The sequence below is a fragment of the Saccostrea echinata genome, unplaced genomic scaffold, assembly GCF_033153115.1.
Source record: "Saccostrea echinata isolate AGI-Se365-2 ecotype Australia unplaced genomic scaffold, CSIRO_AGI_Sech_v1 ptg000016l, whole genome shotgun sequence".
Taxonomy (NCBI): Eukaryota; Metazoa; Mollusca; class Bivalvia; order Ostreida; family Ostreidae; genus Saccostrea; species Saccostrea echinata.
The window spans coordinates 24,267,850-24,288,378 of NW_026889765.1; the positions used below are offsets into that span (position 1 = coordinate 24,267,850).

Below are 20,529 nucleotides of genomic sequence, written 5' to 3' on the forward strand. Positions count from 1 at the left end.
TATAGCAACATATAAGTTGTGATATTATACAGAAAATTTGAGAAAATATAAACTTCAGATCTGTGTCTATGCACCTTTAAGAATGTCTGGTTCTTATAAGTTTAAGACATGTCTGGTTGTTAGGATGCAGTCGTGTTTTGCATTGTATATTATATATTTATATATTTAATTTTATAAATAGTGGAAAACCGTGCATGACAAAAAGTGCATTGACAAAATTAATTTGAATAACTTTATTTAAAAAGGGAATATTTGTTATATGTTGATATTATTAAATTTTAATCAATAATTGTACTTATACAAAAATATAAGTTTTAATATCAGAACACTGCGAGATATATTTTATTATTAAATATACCTCACGCCGACGAATCAAGGAAGTTAACATTCCGAGAATAAAGTACTATATCGGATTCTTTTTAATCGTTAGAAGCACCTCATAAATATTCATAAAAACGCTAGGCTCGTGACATTCTTCAGGATTGAATAGCATACATCGATTATTACCCCCCCCCCCCCCCCCCCGCTGTATGGAGCAAAAGTCCTCAGAAAAGAATTGTATGAATCTTATTCTCCTTACAAGCCATTATTAGTACGTTATGAAATAGGTTAATGCGAATCATATGTGGCTTTTGACTCCTGGATCCGCCACTTCATTCGACTTAAACAGGAAGTTTTCATAACTTAATGACTTATGTTCCTATGGCAAATTCAATATTAAATAAACAAACAAAGAAAGGACAGCAAGCCCATAGGTAAGTGTAATTTATGTATCTCTCTGAAAAGAGATGCATGTTTAATGGTATATTATTTCATTCTTTCACAGTATATCAGATTTTAGGGATTTAAAATTGTAAATCTTAAAACGAAAGTAGATTTCAAATTTCACCTCTATTGTGTTGATATACAGTAAAAAGAAGATATTCTTAGTGTTGACACAATTATATGGCGGCTAAGAATAGGTTTAATATCTTAAGAAACATATCCGAATTAACAAACAATTTTTTTTTTTACATATTTTACATACATGCATAATTTATTAATAATTAACATTTGCGTTAACTTAATGAAATGTCCCATATGATTGGGTATACGTATGCTGTTTCTAGCTTTAGGGTTTTATAGCTCTCCATAAATTTTCAATTATCTAAATAGAGAAAAATTATTTCAAAAAAGTTTTTAAACATTTTAAAAAGCAGCACGGCTCGCCAAATGTAAAAAAAAAAAAAAAAAAAAAAAAAAAAAAAAAAAAAAAGCAAATCCCAAATTAGGAAGTGCTGAAAAGGCACACAACAAAGTGGGGAAGCACACCAGCCAAAATTGAAAGTAAATAATCTGTCCTCTGTTGGTAAATAAAAAAAATCTGTCCTCGATCATCTTGCAAATAAATCATCGGTCCTTTACTGGCAGGACAATAAAAAATCTGACCTAAAAATGGACACATCCCTCTAAGAACCCAATGGTTGTTTGGAAATTCATGTATAGTTCTCTACTGATATTTGCGGTATATACAAAGTCATTAGAATATTTCGCGGAAGGTGGAAACCGTTGCTTGGGATGATACCGTATAAATCGAGGTCCCGTGTCGCAGTAGGTGCTGGCACGAAAAAGATTCCTCAATGCATTCTCAATGGCCCTGAATGCCGAGTATAGGTCTAAAATTTGCAGCCCTCGGCAAGTGGTGGCGTCTCAATATGAGTGAAAATCTTCTAAAGTGACGTTAAACAAAACAAGCAAGCAAATAATATTATGAATCTAAGGTTGTAACAGTATTAAAACTGAGGAATAAATGAATATTGAAATACTTTTGCTAAACTGTTTTATAAGGTAAGCAATGTTCTGCAAGGAAGACAGGCTGCCTTTACTTAGCTAATATTTCGCAGAGGCCCGTTTCACGGCTTTTGATTTCTTATATTTGTAGGCCTATCTTATTTTTGCATTTCTAGTAGATGTTACACAAATTATTTATTTCCTTCTTATTTATAAATCAACAAATCACATATAAGGTACTGATTCAAAAAAAAAATCTTCTTTTATGGACAAAAAACCTTTAGACAAAAAAATAGTACAATGTTATTCTGTATGAATTTTAAATAGTTCATACATGATGTATTCGAAAGTATGAACTACAGCATACATGTTCAACACGGTCAGATGCAAGGTTTTTATTGCATCCTCTGTAACTATGTGGAAGTGCATTGGCGGAAGTGAACAATATAGAATTGTGATTTACACTAAGCATACAATTGTAGTGTATGCTCTTTGCTGACATATTTCGCCTTTTTCTTAAAATACTCATCGAAATTTGGCTTTATATGATAAAATATCCAAAGTGAAATATATAATTTTATCCCATGTTTACCCTTTTATCCCGTGGATATGACTCATTGGATAATTTTTTCATAATCCACAGTTGTGACGTCACAATGGTTTTTGCGTTAGCGCGATGAAGTAAAATAAAGTGGAGTCCTATATAAAACAGTGTAAAACATTGGTTGTGAAGTATTAAACATGGGATAAAAAGAATCTCCCATGATTTGTAGTTGGATATGACTTTTATCCAACTCGTTGTGTGTTTTTATCCCCTCGCCAAGGCTCGGGGATAAAAAACACACAACTCGTTGGATAAAAATCATATCCAACTACAAATCATGGGAGATCCTTTATTTATTATATGACTGAATAATTCCTATCTCTCTGATTGACTGAGATTCAACTATGTAGAAAAAATACTACGTTATATTCACCTGCGTATGACCTTCCAGATGAATATAAGGATTTATTTTCTCTACATTGCTTTAAAGATAGATTGGGAAATTCAAAATTGATACAAATAGCTTTGGAAAGCTATTTCACTTGCTACCAACTTGCTACCAAGATTATTTTCAGCAGTCAGCTTTCTCTGATAACCCCACCCCACCCCTTTCAAAATCGATCCTATAAAAGATTCGGACATTATTATTATTTTTCATAGCTACTTAAGTATAGATGTATATTTAAAACAAATTATTACGACTGGTGATGTTTATTTAACCCTGCTTCTCTCATTGCATTTGGCTAGGACTTCAGCAAATGTAAACAAGTAAGATAGTATGAATTGTTTTATGACTTTATTTGTATCACTGAATCATATAATAAAACAATTATTGTTGTTTTTTTAGTCAATACAATGATCACCTTCGAAGTACAATATTTACTTTGCCCTTCGGGCTCGGTGAATATTGTACTCCTCAGGTGGCTAAATCATCGTAAAGACCTCAAAAAACAGCAATAATTGTATATTATTGATCGTGTTGAAAGAGTACTCCGTAATCAAAATTAGTATAAAAGCAATGACCTAATATATGATATGTCAGACTGAGTACGACCCAGTGACGTCATAAAATTCTAAAGAAGGTAGAGATCACTAGCTAGGCCAATGCACAAATTGAATTAAAACCTTCTTTGATATTGCAGGTGTAGATCAATATGGAGACATCCAAAATAAAGACAGAGTATAGTCCTATTTCGCAGAGGAAGCCAGGAAGGGCGATTCAGTTTGACTGGAGTTTTACCAACAATATGGAAGTGTGCCGAAGGATTGGAATTCTACAGGAGCGAAAAAGATTTCATGATGAGTTTTTGGAGAAATTAAATTTTAAATGTCCATTTCCTCTAAAATCAACAAGAAATTTGACAAAAAAGGATTTTATAGCTCAGTTACACGAATGTAAGTGTACCCGATTAATTGTTAAATGTTACCAATTAACAGCTTTTAAGAAAAAGCCGTTCTTTCAATTTTTGTTCACCAAATTCAAAATTCCAATACTTGGATTGATTAAAATTACAAATTAACGCGTTCCATTACAAAAAGACTGTCTGATTAAAAGTAATTACAGTACTATCTTTAGCAGCATAAATCTAGTATGCTTAACGGTTTTATTTTAATGTAGGTCGAAAGCAGATTAAACATGTTAAATGTTTTGGATTGAATTAGTTCTTTACCGATCGAATATCTTTAATTTGCATTTATCATCACCATTACGATGTGTTTTTGTGTATATCCTAGTAAAATATGAGATCAAAGTGCACAATATTAAAAATTCCTTCAACTGAATATGATTGAACGTTAGCATGTTGTTTAATGTCTAACTCGAGAATTTCCCTCATGTCGATACGTCATCATGTACCAGAGAAGGGCTTAAAATTCAGACTTAAACTCTGCACTTAGGTCATTTAGCAGTGTGGGTTCTTTATCGTGCCAACGCCTAACGTAATACAGGGCCTCAATTTCTAAGGTTTCATTCAAACTCTCAAGACCCGTGACAATTACAGGAAAGACAGACTGAAATCTCTGAAAACGCATAAGCTGTAATGCTAAAAGGAAAATAAAAAAAGCTGACCACCCTTAGATTTATTTTATTATTAATAATATTATGAAGCAGGTGACATAGGTTTCCTCAGAACATAAAATAGATAATAAAAAAGCCATGTACAAATATGTACATGTAAGAAAGTTTTTTTGTGGAAGAACACACAAAATCTAAATCTACTAGGGCTGTTGGGAAATTACAGTGGGAGACACTGTGTTTACAGGCCCGTAGGAAGCAATTTCACTTTGAGGGGGCACAACCATACATTTTCAGTTGGAGGGGCACTATCAAGTACCAAAATTTCTTGACAAGCAAAGAAAAAAAAAGAAGAAAAAATGGTCATCAGACGTTATGATTGAGGGGGCACAAGCATATCATAGCTATCTTTTCTATAGTATTTTATATATCGGCAAAATTATTGGGGGGACGCCCCCCGTGCCCCCCCCCCCCCGGTTCCTACGGCCGTGGTTTACTCTTCTTTCTAATGAACACCTTTGGTTGAAAACTGGCACAAACGTTTGAAAAGAATTAATAAAATCAAGATGTAATTTACAAATATTCTATTTCTTCTTTTCAGTGGTGCATTATTGTTTCAATGATAGGGTACCTGGCGCAGTCACGAAATCAGATATTAAAAAAAGCAAAACCTACATTCAAACTTCCGGTTGATTCATAGTAAGAACAAAAATAATTCAAATTATCTACCAGGTACATAATTTTTTTTCAATTTTATTTAACTTCATATTGTGCAAGTTTGTTAGAATTCCGATAAGAAATTCGGAGATCATGAAAAAAGCACGGCATAGAAATCGTATTACGACGAGAAAGTGAATTTTGACGTCAAGGCGGCGTAGCGAGCATACCTAGAGTTAACGCTTCCCGGTCGTTTCAACATGATAAAAAAACTACGTCTATCCTGTAAAATGCCGTAGCGATGATGCACAAGGTCAATAAACATATGCAAATTTATATTTTCACCGGGACTTGTTATCCTATTTATTAGAAATTTTGCACATATGTTTTTCTTTGTTCTTCATAAAATGTTGACGACTTTTTCATGAATTTATCTTTTTCTTTTACGGAGTGTCTCAATAATTTATTTTCGAACAGCCCTCGTACTAACCTACATGTATAGAAATTTAATTCTTTAATAGTGCTTGCAAAAAATAGATTTAAATAGTGAAGCTTTCCATTTATCATAATTTGTAGTCGAGAAGAACTGTTCAGTGGAGCCATGTGGTTGCATTTTGGTATCCGTGTCCTCACATGGAGTTATTCGGAAGACAGAAGAGCATGCAGATGACAACGATGTTGAGCGTTATGAGGATTTTATACTAACATATCCGGAAAGGAACGAATTTTCCAAAGACTTTAAAGAGGAAGGTGTGTCGATAAGGGAAATTGTCAATATCTTTAAAAACACACGAAAGGGTGTACCAAAAATATTTTTTATTCAGGTAAGCCAAGTGATGGGGCAATTACTTATTCCTCTATATCTAAGAACTTTCCTTGGGTTTACAGTAATATCTGGCCTGTCCTGGCTCTAATATTAGCCTGGCCTCAATTTTGGATTGGTTTTGTAATCCAATTTTTGCTTCGTCTTTGAAGTTATTATGGTTTCAAATTTGGATACATGAGAGTTGCTGTCCTCAATTTTGGAGTAATCCTAATGCTTAAACACTCTCTGGAAACCATCTATTTGTCGTCTGTTAATTCATGTTTAATTTTTTACAAATTGAAAGAACTGCTATATCTAATTTTTCTGTTCATATTTATGTATATTTTTGCAATGAACGATAACTCTTTACGCTAGGGTGTTTTACTTTCAGAGGAAACGAATTTCTGTAATTATTATAGTTCATCTATTTCAAGAACGATTTCAGCTCTTAAAATGAATTTGAATAACTTAAAAAACATAGTAAAAGCATTCTTAAGTTAAAATCACTATAAAAACATTCTCTTTTTTCATCATAAACGTAATTATTAATTTTTCTCAGAGACTTTGAACGATAACGTCACAACTGCGTCAAAACAAAAAATTACGAGAATTTGAAGACGACGTGGTTTGTATCCAGATAATTGTGGTTGACTGAGAAGCAAATACCACCATAAATATTATTAATTTTGTAATTTATTGGAGAAAACGGCGGATTAGTCAGGTCTACTGATTTTATAGTCATGTTTTTTTTCTTCACTGGAGACAAGCAGCTGTGCCCTTATGTAAGCCAGGATTTCCTCTGATATCCTTGACAACATCACAGAATGCAAATATAAGTAATAAACAAGCGCGCATCATGGAATATGCCAGCAGAGCAATTGCTATTCATAACGCCATGTTCACTGAATAACGTTGTTTATTTCTTAAATGTTTTATATAAACAATAAGCCCATCGGCCATGTTGATTACCTGAATATTATAATATTCTCTGGTTAAGACCACTTTGAACACAACTGAAAATTGAACTCTTGTCTTATAGTGACCAAAAATTAACAGTTCGATGAAAGCTTCTATAATCAAACATATTCCTGAAATATGTCTCATAAAGTTCAGAAGTGAATTAAAGAGAAACACTTTAAATGAATAAGTTTAATTAATTGTGTTAAATTTTATTGTCAAGGCCGCATCCATTAGGTTCTGGGGAGAAAGAGACCATGAATTTTGTTCAACTTTATTCATGTCTCAAAATTGGTTGAAATAAATAATTTTTTTGTCAAAATAGTTAATAAGATATTTTTTTTTATTTTCCAGGCGTGCAGAGGTAAACATGAAGATAACAAAATTGACCTGGGAATAGAAACAAAAGGTATATTGATACATCAGTTCTCAGTATATAGGCATTGTATGATGTAACAAATTGTAGCCTATAGTGAAATAACAGCTAGGTTAAGGACTCCGATATGAACATCAGCCTATATAGACGTTTGGGAAAACAATTATGGTTTGTTGTTAAAGCAATAAAAATGAATTTATATGAATAAAAATAAATAATTATTTTGCTAAAATTTGAATTCTTTTATTTTCCATAAATAATGTAAATAAAAATTGATGTGCAAATCATGCCATAAGAACATTAATAAAAAACTTAAATGAAAGCTTAATTAATGACGATATGCTGAATAAAATGATACGTCACAGCTGGCTAGTTTGACAAGAAGTGGAAAATTTAATAATGCAAAAAAACATTTAGCAGAACAAGCTTCAAAAGCAATGTATGGAGTCTTACGTAAAATTCGCTATTTTAATTTACCAATTAATTGTCAGCTAGACTTGTTTGATAAAGTCATCAACCCAATTTTACTTTATTATTGTGAAGTCTGGAGATATGAAAATTTAGACGTAATAGAAAAAGTGCACTTAAAATTCCTGAAATTTATTCTTAATCTTAAATCTAGTACCCCAAATTGTATGGTGTATGGAGAAACAGGTAGATATCCACTGTCATTATTTATAAAATTAAAAATGGTTATGTACTGGGCAAAAATTTTAACAGCCCATGAAAGTAAGCTTACAAATGTGATTTATTCATATTTATATAGGTGTTATATCGATGGGTCGTTTGTACATCCATGGATAAAATGTGTACAAGATGTGCTTAATTCTTGTGGATTGTCGTATATATGGACAAGATAATCATTTCACAGTTTTAACTGGCTAAAGTCAATTATTAAAGATACCCTAAAAATCAATTTGAACAAGAATGGAGAAGCATTGTTGATAGTTCACTCAAGTGTATTAATTATAGAATTTTTAAAACAAACTTTGGTTTCGAAAATTATCTGCTGAATTTACCAAAAGATTTAAGAGTTACACTTACAAAACTACGAACGTGTAATCATCATTTGCCAATTGAAACAGGTAGATGGAATAATATTGATAGAAATTTAAGAATATGTACCATTTGTGATTGTAAAACTATTGGTGATGAATTTCATTATGTTATGGAATGCAAGTTCTTTTCGAATGACAGAAAAATATTTCTTCAAAATAGATATTGTAAAAATCCTAACACTTTCAAATTTAATGAATTAATGAACAGAAATAATGTAGAAATACAAAAATGATTGTCAAAATTTATTAAGAAAATCTTCAAAACTGTCTGTCCTTCTTGAATCCTCCATATATATAACTGATCATATGTTTACTTTCTTTTCTTTTTTTCTTTAAATACTTGTCTATTTTTTGACCCTTGACTGTAATTTTTTTTTGTATATATGTGTATATGTACCTCTTGAACCAGTGATCTGGTTTTGAGCGAATAAAGAATTGAAATTGAAAATTGAATGGACCAAGACGGTGACCTATTCATTAATAATTTGTTCAATGTTTTTTTTTATATTCTTTCCCAATTTGTTTTCAAAAAAAAGCACTATCAGTTTCATAGCAAAAAGATGTCCTTCTGTCGTTGAACGCTAACGATCTTTGTAGCTGTACAAATATTTTGTAATTTTAACGTTTCACATACAAACAACTGATTGAAGCAGACAGGTTATATACAAATTAAGAAAGTAGATTTTTCAGTAACGAAAATTATCGATGAAAAATAAATGTAACATTAAACTGATATTAAACTCTTCTAAAACTTAAGCTTGAAAATTATCAAGTCAGTACGTTTTGGTGCTGTTAATTTTGGAAAATCTTGTGATTTTAATTTTTTTTAAATTAAGGTTTCTTGGAGTATTTTAAGTTCCATTTACATTACTTTGTGAATATCGTGTAGCATAGTGCGTTTTTCTTTTTCACAACAGTTAATAATCTGTGATGAGTAAAAATAGAGGCTTGGCTCATGGATAAACATTTATTTCTACAATACATGGACTATTAAGTATTTATTTATAATTAAAGTTATGATTCTTAACATAATCCGACTTTGAATCTCCATTTAACCTTGATTGGTCATATGTACGGAAGCCGGTTGGTGCCAGGTAGAAAAAATATTTTATCTGGCGGCCGCCAGATAACTTTCTGGCGGCCGCCAAATAATTATCTGGCGGCCGCCACATAAATAACTGGCGGCCGCCAGAAACTTATCTGGCGGCCGCCAAATAATTTTCTGGCGGCCGCCAGATAAAAAGATCTGGCGGCCGCCAGATAACTTATCTGGCGGCCGCCAGAAAGTTATTTGGCGGCCGCCATAAATTATCTGGCAGCCGCCAAATAATTATCTGGCGGCCGCCAGAAATTATGTGGCGGCCGCCAGATAACTTTCTGGCGGCCGCCAGATAAGTTATCTGGCGGCCGCCAGATCTTTTTATCTGGCGGCCGCCAGAAAATTATATGGCGGCCGCCAGATAGGTTTCTGGCGGCCGCCAGATAATTATTTGGCAGCCGCCAGAAACTTATCTGGCGGCCGCCAGATAAAATATTTTTCTACCTGGCACCTACCGGCTTCCGTACATATGGGTCTAAAGACTAAGACTGAACACCCACTGTAGAATGAAGCAGAGATGAGTTAATGTTTTTAATTTTCCACACGGATTCGACATTAACAAACAGTACTTTACTCCACTCATGGACACATTGTACTTAACAGAGACAGATTGTTTCATAGTTTAATAAAATCAGTTTGAAATTTAACTATTTTCTCTATTTTAGGAGATGTTCCTGTTCCATATACTTTTCCTGCTATGCATGTACCATCAGAGGATAAGATGGTGTTCTCACCACCATGTATCGAGGACAGCGTCATTGTGTTTTCAACACCAATAGGTGAGTGTTAGACAGTATCATGCTCAATAATCCAAATGTTAAAAAAGCCCCCGAAAACAGAGGTGAAATTTGATGCAGCGGAGCATCCACTGTTGTCTATTCACATCCGAATGAGCCCCCTGTCATGATCTGGTAAACGGAAGAAACTGTAGACTGTAGTTGGGATTTAAAAAAATATCACTGTCCTGACATTGTGAATATTACATGTAATTTCTCGTGAATATATGAAATATATGGAGATAACAAACAGTATTCAAGCTCAAAAGTCCATTAATCAATACAAAATAGGAGCAGAGCAAACACGGACCTCCAAACATCAGAGGTGGGATCAGGTGCTATGAAGGAGTGAGCATCCCTTGCCGACCGGTCACACCCGCCGTGTGCTCCTTGTCATGATCGGGAAATAACGGGAAAATCCGTCGACAATTCAGTGTGTAAATAATGGCCTAACAATTAGTGTGAAAAACGTCAGTCAGCATTTGACTCAGTGATAAATTGTATTTGCTGACAAGGTCATTGTATCGACCATAGAACTTACGAAATGATGACTTTAAACGAGACAGCTGATATTCTTGTTTCATCAACTTATTTGTCAATAATTTACCTCGTTTTAGAAATTGTACATACGTAGAGCATGCTCTTGCGTATCAAATCAACTGAGAGATATATACCCCGTATGCAGGTGATGAAGGTATATTGCTGCATAAGTAAGGGAAGTTGACGATTGAAAAGTTAAAGTCATCACGTTTATCATAAAGCTTAGTTGTTAGATTACCATTAACGTCTTTTTCAAGTAAAATATCCAAATATGAAACAGATGTGTCAGACTCTAAGGTATCTTTTATCTCAAGTTCACAAGGATATATCGTATCGACATAAGAGAGGAAATAGCCATTGTTAATTGACAATACGTCGTCGATATATCTAAATGTCGAGTTGAAGGCCACAGCAAGTGTTTTCTTCTTTTCACGTACAAGATTTTGGACAAATTCTGCTTCATATGAATACAAAAAAAGGTCTGCTAATAACGGGGCGCAATTGGAACCCATGGGAATTCCAATAGATTGTTGGAAGACCTGGTCTCCAAAAACCACATAGATATTGTCAATCAGAAACTCAAGCTTTTTTTTAATGTCAACTTCAGAGTGAACAATCAGAATGTTTTTAACAAAATAATTTTGCAAATGACCAATGACAAGGTAAGTATATTTACGAGTTCCATTTTTATTGAAAAAGCAGCTGTCAATGATATCAAAAAGCCTGGACTTTAATTTATCGTGGGGAATGGTTGTGTACAAAGTTGAAAAGTCGTGAGTTTTTAAGCTGTTGATTTTGGTAAAATCTTGTGATTTCAAATTTTCCAAAAGTTCCTTGGAATTGTTAAGTATCCACATCTGATTTACACCACTTCTCGAATATATTGTTGCACAGTACTCTTGAAGTTTCTCCTTCACCACTGTTGATATCTTAGTGAGGAGTAAAGATAGAGGTTCGGTTGAACATTTACTGGAACCCGCTATGTATCTGTGTTTGTAAGGATTTTTATGAAGTTTCAGAATCCAATATAAATATGGTAATTCAAATTCATTTTGGTTGTTTGGAATATTAAAAATATTCAAAACTGACATATGATTTTGAAGAATTTCTTCCTTAGAAAGGGAACTATGAGTATAAGTTGGATTACCACTTGTAGAATTAAATCCAAGTTCCTCTAAAATACATTTAATATAATGAGCCTTACAAACAAAGACAATGTTGTTACCTGCTTTGTCAGCAGGGACCAGTACGTGCTGATCATGTAATCTATCTAATTCTTTTTTTCATTTCTGGATTATTGAATACAGAAGGATAGATGGTTTTCAAATTGCCTCTCAATCTTTTAACGCGCGATTTTAACATACATCTGATACATTTAATCCATTCTGACAAAGTGTCAAGGTCTTCTTTTTCATGTCTGGTCCATTGCCTGGCGTAGTCCTCTACAGAATCCATAATATTTATGAAATTCCGACGCCAGTTGAAGGATCTGGGTTCCCTAAATTTAGGACCTTTTAAAATTAGTGATCTAAGGTCCTCATTATTAACTATATTTACGTCACCAGTAATAACGTGTCCAGCAGGACTATAGTTATAGGGCGAAGAAGAACATGAACACGATGGAGGATTATGCTTCAGATATTCGATATCCAGGCCCTGTAAAGTTTTCTTGTAATTAAAAAGTTTGGAAGCAATAGTCGATGTATATTTGTAGGAAATACAAGGTGGAGTCTTTAACTTGAAATATGGTGGAATACAAGACTGGACCCTTTTGTGATTAAGAATATTACTTATATTAACCGCATCAATTCCTTTGTTGGCATATTGAAGTTTAAGGAAAAAACGGATTGTTCTAGCTGCATTTTCTTCAGTGAAACGCGGGGGTTTAAAAAGCCTATGATTGGCAATATCCATAATTACAGATCCGAGCCTATATTCTGGTGTCGAAGAATCAAAAAATGGACTTTCCTTGACCTTTTCAAGAAGACTATTTAAAAGTTTCAAAGGGACAGAGTAAAGTTTGGTGCGAATATGATGTAGACCTAACTGTTGATTTACGTAAGGTAGTAATGAATCAAAAGAGACATCATGTATTAAAGGTTTATTGTAAGACCGATGCCCATGACTACGCTTACGTCTCTGTGTACGGTTAAAAAGTCCCATCACATTTACATTGTTACACTGTGGACTGGAAAGATTTCCAACACTATCGACATTGTCATTACATCCATAGGGAAAGGCTGTCCCTATGGGCTGTCCCATATATGAGAGACATATAGGGACGTCCTAAATGGATTGTATATATATAGCCGATACATACTTTTGATTGATCATATCTTTGTGTCTTGTAGGTTATGTGTCAGGATTTAATAGTAAACAAGGCAGCCATGTATGGACCATTCTGTTAGACAAGTTTACCACATTATGTAAAAATGCAAAGCCAATTAATCTCTTAGACCTTTTAAGAGAAACGAACAACGAATTAGCAAAAGATAACACACAGTTTATTGGTAATGTTGTTTATAAACCTTTGCTAAGTGTATGTCACTGTCTTACGAAACACATCATTTTTGAATGATAATGTTTATTGTACAATTACATGTTATCACCAGTATATCTGGGGAGGAGAGTGATGTTACCAGAACTCATGACTGGGCCATAGAGGTGAAATGGTGGATATTCTTTAGATCTGATAGTTGTTATTTAATTGTAATTCATGTATCTATTTACATTATATGTATATATTTTGTGAGCGTTTTGTTTGTTCAAGAAAAGGACTAATCTCGTGTACAAAATCAAATTCTAAATTCTTGTATAAGTCTTGTTTTTGTATATAATAAAATAAATATAAACCGAAAGTGTTTTCATTACTTTTTGTACTTACAAAGTATTCAATTTAATTATTAAAAACATACTTTTTTATTTACCTTTTTTCTTGCCCTGTATTCATCCAAGCAATATAAAAACATTTATTTCTGACATCGATATTCACTTCCATATAGTTAGAATGTATATCGACGTTAAGACCCGACTAACTAACCTTTGAAGTAAGCGTATGTAAGTAAAGCTTCAATATTATATATATAGCCGAAGGAGATTATCTTTATCTCAAACTGCTTTATAGAGAATAAATTGAGATAGATAAATTGTCCATTTCTAATTGTTCCTTCTAGATGTTTTCACATTTTAGGAAAAGAACTACGAAAGCACAATCCAACCCATGTTTTTAAGATTAGAATATTAATATCAGTTTGTTCTGCAAAATTGTGTATGTCATACTTAAGACATTAGGTCAGATGTAACCATCTCTTACAGTATCTGACTACTCTGCAGTCATTGAAAAGCATGAAAATAACCGGAAACATTCAACTCATCAGAACATTGAATTCCATTTAATTGTCATCGGTTTCATTTACGAGGGTCATTCAATAAATAATGTAATAAATCATCTGAAAGTAAGAAAAGAGTGTAATATATATTCTAAACATTTTCTATCCCTCAAAGCATTCCCTGTTATCCTTTACACATTCTTATGTCTTTGTACCCAGAAAACCTCAGTATACCCATCTTTAGGGATACCCTAAAGACACTGATGAATATCACTTTCCATGACATATCTAATACTGTACAATCTTCCTTTGATTGCTTTCATGCATTTTTGGAATAAAAAGATCTCACAATGGCTGAGATCTAGCGAATATGGGGGATTGCAAAGCTCTGTAAACTTTTTTCTTCAGAATTTCATTTAATTCTTTGTGCTTATTTACAGCGGCGTCGCCAGGTGCAAGAAAATTACCCTGGGGCGGTATTTGGACTTCTTTTGCAGGAAATCTGTTTATCTTTCTTCATTGCAATTTGAACATAAAAGTTATCATTGGTGGTCCTTCCTTTGAGTGTATCTACATGTTTTACTGGACCTCTTGAAAAAAATGAAAACTAATTAGCCATGCTTAAAGCTTTCTCTTCTCTTTACAATAATATGAATGACAGCTTTTTCTTTGATTCCACATTTTACTATTGATCTTCCTTTTTAGCTATAGATGTGCACCCATGTTTCGTCATTCATCACGCAAAATTAACAAACCTTAAATTTTGTTAAAATATCTGTTTTAAAGTAGACCATAAGCACATTTAATGCGTATTTTTCTCTTAGGCAATTTTAACAAAACAAGGCACATATCTAAATAATAGGAAATATTATTATATTCATTTCCGTTGTCAGGATGCTATAAAATGTTATGACGATGAAATGCTTAGTGTTCTAGCAATGTCTTTCGATGTAAATCTGACATTTTCAGATATCATGTTGTACATTGCATCGATAATTTTTGGTATCCCTACAAATTTCAATCGACCAGTTTGTCTATTATATTTTAACCCTCCTTTTTTACTTCTAATTTTCTGAATCAATCTGAAAACTATAAAGACTTTTCTTTCCACATATGAAAGTCATATCTTTAATATGAGTTCTTCGGCAATTTATGTAAAGAAACAAAGTTTTCACACACGCTCTCATTTTCATCTTCTTGGCAGAGATCATTTTAAACAGTTTTCAGCTCAGTGTAGTGACCATGCATACTTTAAAAGTGAATTTCTTTGCGAGGTCAATAGGAAAAATTATGGGGTTTTCTATAATCAGGAGCTCTTCAATTGAACATTTCAACTGTGCAAAAATAAAATAACATATATTTACATTTTCTGTGATATACTGTTTGTTGCATTACTTATTGAACGACCCTCGTATAAACTTTTATGTCGAAATAGTTTATTCCTATCCGTATCCGTATGTCCATGAGAGTGAAAAGATCAAATACTAATGACAGAGAAAGAGATTTTAAGGGAAAAAAAAAAGCACTAATAAAAGTAAGAAACGTCAACAAGATTAAGAACTTTAATTGCTCTTAGCTGATATTGGAGTTCATATATTACCTAAGAAGAATGCTCCGCTCAACTCGTTGAAACAATCTATAGATAAGATATTCCACGTACTCTTTTTATCTTTTTGATTTGTTTTGTTTTTATATAACAAAACTATTATTGACTGTTTTCAGGCACGTTGATTGTGTAAACCCCTTGGGGAAGATAATATTGCCCGACGCTCCGCGTTGGGCAATATTTCAAGCCTTCTGGGCTAAAATAATCAATTTTGCCCTTAGTCCCAGTTATTTTCTTTTTCATGTTTATGCTAATGAACTTTAAATAGATGTGTAGCTATGCAAATCCGTAACAGATATAGCAAAATTACCCATGTTTCTTAAATTCCAGCGTTTAGTTGATCGTGAATAATGTTATAAATAATTGTGCTTTTATACATGTCCAAAAAAATGTAAATTAAATTTAGGTACTTTTTTACACTAAATAAAACTTACGTTTCCGGTTTCTTCTACAGTTACAATAATTTAAATTGATATATAAAACCAGTGGGATACACGATGAGACATTTTTAAATCAACTGCAGTGGTAAGCAGCACCAGATCCAATATGACAAGATGTAGGTCAGCTTAGGTCTTTCTAATTAACACAGACTCTATCTGTCATAGTCTCACACTAAAAATAGACTAAAGAAAATAGGTAATTTCGATCCGCATATTTTAAGTTATGGTTACAATTGCATCTGTCATTATCGGTCAGGTGGCACTGGACCGGAAGTTGCTGTAGGCTGCCTATAAAGCTTACCACTTAAAAAAATAAGACAAAGATGGAATGCTACTGTGATCGACCTAGGTCTTCTTTGTGACACTGTGGATTAATTACAAGTAAATTACTTTTATTAGATTAATGACCGTAGTTTAATTGACTATTTGATAGATCAATAAAATATTCTTCGCTGTAAACATGGTAAACGAACTATATCCTTTGTGGACACTTTCTTATGTGTTATTGTCATTTTACAAACAGTGGACGACTTATAGCAATTGGAGTCAAAATATGGACGTGATTTTCTTATTTATGGTGATAAAAATCTGAATTTCATTTGTCATCGAAAACCTTGTTGGGATTGTTCGCAAGAGAAGGTAATATGGCTAAATAGTGTGTTGAACTTATACTAATATTTAAAAAAAAAATGGAAAAATCATAATCCAAAAAATAGCAGTCACTCTTTACTTATGTTCCAGTTTCTTTGAAAAAAAAATTAAGCTGCTAGCAAGCATTCACAATTAAGTTCGTAAAATTCTTTGAACTGAAAGAGGGGCTTTATATAATGAATGCCACAAAAGTGTATAAACTTTCCACAGAATAGTAATAGGATAAAGAATTGCGTCAGAAACATATCAAAAAATATCTTAACGTGACTACTAATTTGGTTTCATTATAAACAGAAAAATGTTTTATTTTTTGTTGATGCAGGGATAATTGTTGACATTGCAGAAAAAGATACATAACCGCGAAAGTAGTGATTGCAACAGTGAAGTCCTACATTAACAAAGGCGTTATATCATTTATATTTAATTTTTGTATAAAGTATTCATCTAAAGGCATTGAAAGTACGAAAAACATTGTATTTCTTTATTTATCCGCACGTTGCATTGATGGAAAAGCCAATTTTGTAAGAAATCTTTCGATCAGATAGCTTTCAAAAACCGGTTCTGACCAGTCTACTGAAAATGGATTGATAGCAGCAATCGGATTTGATGAGAAATAAAGGACAACATATTCAATGGATGTCAATTCACATATTAATTTTATATGAAATAGGTGAGGATGACGAAAAGTAAGAAAGACCGAGAAATACAATTCAGTTAACAGGGCACAAAACATGGGCCCCTGGAAATTCCAAAAGTTGGATCAGGTGCCTAGGAGGAGTAAGCACCCCTTGTCGACCGGTCACACCTGACCGACTTGAGCCCTTTGTATTGATTATGCAGACGGAGTAGTCCGCAGTCAAATTCATTTTAAAAAGAAAAGCCTAACAATTGGTCTGAAATATGTCAGTCAAATTACGACCAAATGATAGGCTGTCTTTGCTAACGAGGTCATTATAACGACCATAGTATTTTCGAAATGCTGACTTTTACTGAGATTGTTGAAATCCCTGTAACATCAACTTATCTGTCAGTAGCCTGTATCGGGTTAAAAATTGATCGTACTCAAGGCACGCTGTTGAGTATCGAATAAGTTGAGAGACATAAACACCATATACAAGTGAGAGTGGAAATAATTAAGGAAAAATGATGATAGAAAAGCTGAGGTCATGTCTTTGTCATTTTGTTTAGTTGTATATATTATTAATATACATGTAATAAATCCAAATCTGACGTCATACATACATTTCTTTCGCCATATGTGTCATGGAGAAAATAGATTTTAATGTCAAAATTAAGTAACATTAAAACATATGACTTTTCTACATTTAATACAATCATACCTCATGAAACATTAAAAACTAGGCTTTTTATTATCAAAGACAACTGCTTCTTCAGTAAAATTGGAACTCAAAAATATCTTTTGATTGGTCATCTACAAAATGACTTTGTAAAAGTCAATCTGATTCATTATAAAATAAATTTACATGTACAATAGTTATGGTCATATATTGACCCGATAAATATCCCAATCAACCCCAAAATAAAGACATCACATAGTATGCCACATCTGCTTGGATAGTTTAAAGAGCATAATGGCCATAATATTTATTATATTAAATTAGGCATGTTATATATTCCTGCCTTGAATCCATGAAATATGGAGACAACGAACAGTTATCAAGCTCAAAGGTACATTGAAACAATACTAATCGGGAGCAGAGCAAAACAAACCTCTAAAAACATCTGAGATGGGATCAAGTCCCATGGAGGAGTAAGCATCCCCAGCCAACCGGTCACACTCGAAGCGTGCTCATTATCATGATCATGCAAACGGAAAAATCTGTAGAAAACTCTGTGTGTAAATAATGGCCTAACAATTACTATGAAAAATATCAGTCAGCATTCGACTTAATGATAGATTATATTTGCTGACAGGGACGTTGCATCGACCATAGAACTTGCGAAATGTATACTTTAAACTAGACAAGTGTTATCCTTGTTTCATCAACTTGTTTGGGAAAAGATTGCTTCGTTTTAGAAATTGTTCGTACGTAGAGCATGCTTTTGAGTATCGAAGAGAGTAACTGGGACTTAATCTGCATTAGCAGGTATTAAGGGTATATTGCTATAAAAATAAGGGAAGTTAACGATAGAAAAGTTGAAGAATCACGTTTATCATAAAGATTTGTTGTTTGGCAACCACAGATTTTTTATAGTCGTAATTCACTGAAAAAAAGACATCAAATTGTTTTATAATAATAATGAAGCTGTTGTACAATGTTAAATAGAAAATGAATTTTTAGAATAACATTTATAGACATAAAATGAAACGGCAATAGGGTTTGAAAATACTGACTTCCGCTATGTATAACTTGTTCAGTTTTGGCAGGAATAAAAAATATAACATCATTCCTCACTCTTACTGAATTACTTTCCATTTGTGAAAACGTGCATATTTGTCTTCATTTATATACTATAATGTAAGTTAATTGTAACTTTATTTTAAGATCTCATTGTTAAATCTGAGTTCAGATTCTAATTACAAAGTATAACATATTTTGTAATTTTTTTTAGCTTAAACACTCAAACTCAATAAAAGGGTCCAATTACTGTCGCTTGTGAAATATTTTCAAATTATACATTACATTTCAAATAATTGAATGCTATTTTAATATTTGCAGACTTGTTAAACTAACCCTTATGTAACAGCTGTCTGACTTTAAAACTTGGGTAAATTACCTCCAAATGTGTCATTTTGAAATGTTCGTTATTGTCGCCGGTAACAGAGTATGGACATAAGGTGCTTAATTTTAAAACTTAAAGGAAAGAAATCGTAAAAAATATCATCATTTAAGATTAAACATATCAAAGTTCTGAAAACTAAAAATAACATCGGTGTTTTTGACTGATTTAATGTTCTGTATTTGATTTTAAAGCGATGTCGCCAAATAAGACACAAGATTAACATCGCCTAATAAAATTATTTTGATCGTTACTTATCCAGACAGATATAACTACAGACAAGCAATGCAATGTTTTATGAAACTAACCATCACAGACATCCTTTCTTAATACATTTACATTTCAACTTTCATCGCATAATTTTAATTCAGTCTGTAACTTTGCCTTCTTTTTGCGATGAAATAACAATGAAATGTTTGTTATCTTATTCATGCAACTAAACGTACGATCTTCACATAGGCTGGTGATTTCATTACAAAGCTAATGTGTGTCGCAAAGAACAATAACATTTAGGTCAGCAATCCTACTTTCATTCGAACCACTATTCCATGGTATGTGCTTGTTTGAAATGTTCGTTACTGAAATGTTCGTTACATAGTTTTAAATTCCGTCACTTTAAACGGCGAGAAAACTCAACTTTAAGCGTTTTTAGGATAGAAGTTACAACCCGCCACAATATTTGAATGTCAGTGTTGAAGGTGAAACATTCAATTTCTTAAATACGTCATGCTGAAGACAAGGTTGGTCAATACATTGATGTGTACCGTGATTAATGAACAATATTATGATATTTATTTATACAGAACAACTGAGAATGAATAAATAGACTACTGCTTACAATTTGACATCAATGTTTGTGCTGTTTATTTATAGTAATGCTCAAAAATAAACAGAGAAATGTTCGTTACAAATGGTAACGAACATTTCACTTTCAGTATCATATCGTATTGAAGTATTTTTTTTTATTTCTTTATCCTGCTATGAAGTTGATTGGATTAGAAACAGTGTACCACATGTATGATAAGTTGATTTTTGATTTGTTTATATATTTAAAGCAATACCAATACACTGTGAACACAATGTTTAAAAGATGTCATAAATATTGTTTTTGAATATTATTCTTGATTTATTGAAATTATTTACAAAACGGCATTTTGTCACTCCA

General features: G+C 32.7%; 1 protein-coding gene across 1 annotated transcript; it reads left to right on the top strand.

Annotated features, from left to right (window-relative positions):
• The first annotated feature begins 688 nt into the window (after positions 1 to 688).
• On the top strand, positions 689 to 13,366 carry LOC133188579 (caspase-14-like). The gene is made up of 6 exons (XM_061324061.1): positions 689 to 755; positions 3,457 to 3,709; positions 5,562 to 5,809; positions 7,102 to 7,156; positions 9,946 to 10,059; positions 12,948 to 13,366. Exons 2-6 carry the CDS (start codon positions 3,469 to 3,471, stop codon positions 13,172 to 13,174), a joined length of 885 nt encoding a protein of 294 aa, XP_061180045.1. The 5' UTR covers positions 689 to 755; positions 3,457 to 3,468; the 3' UTR covers positions 13,175 to 13,366.
• Positions 13,367 to 20,529: the final 7,163 nt, after the last annotated feature.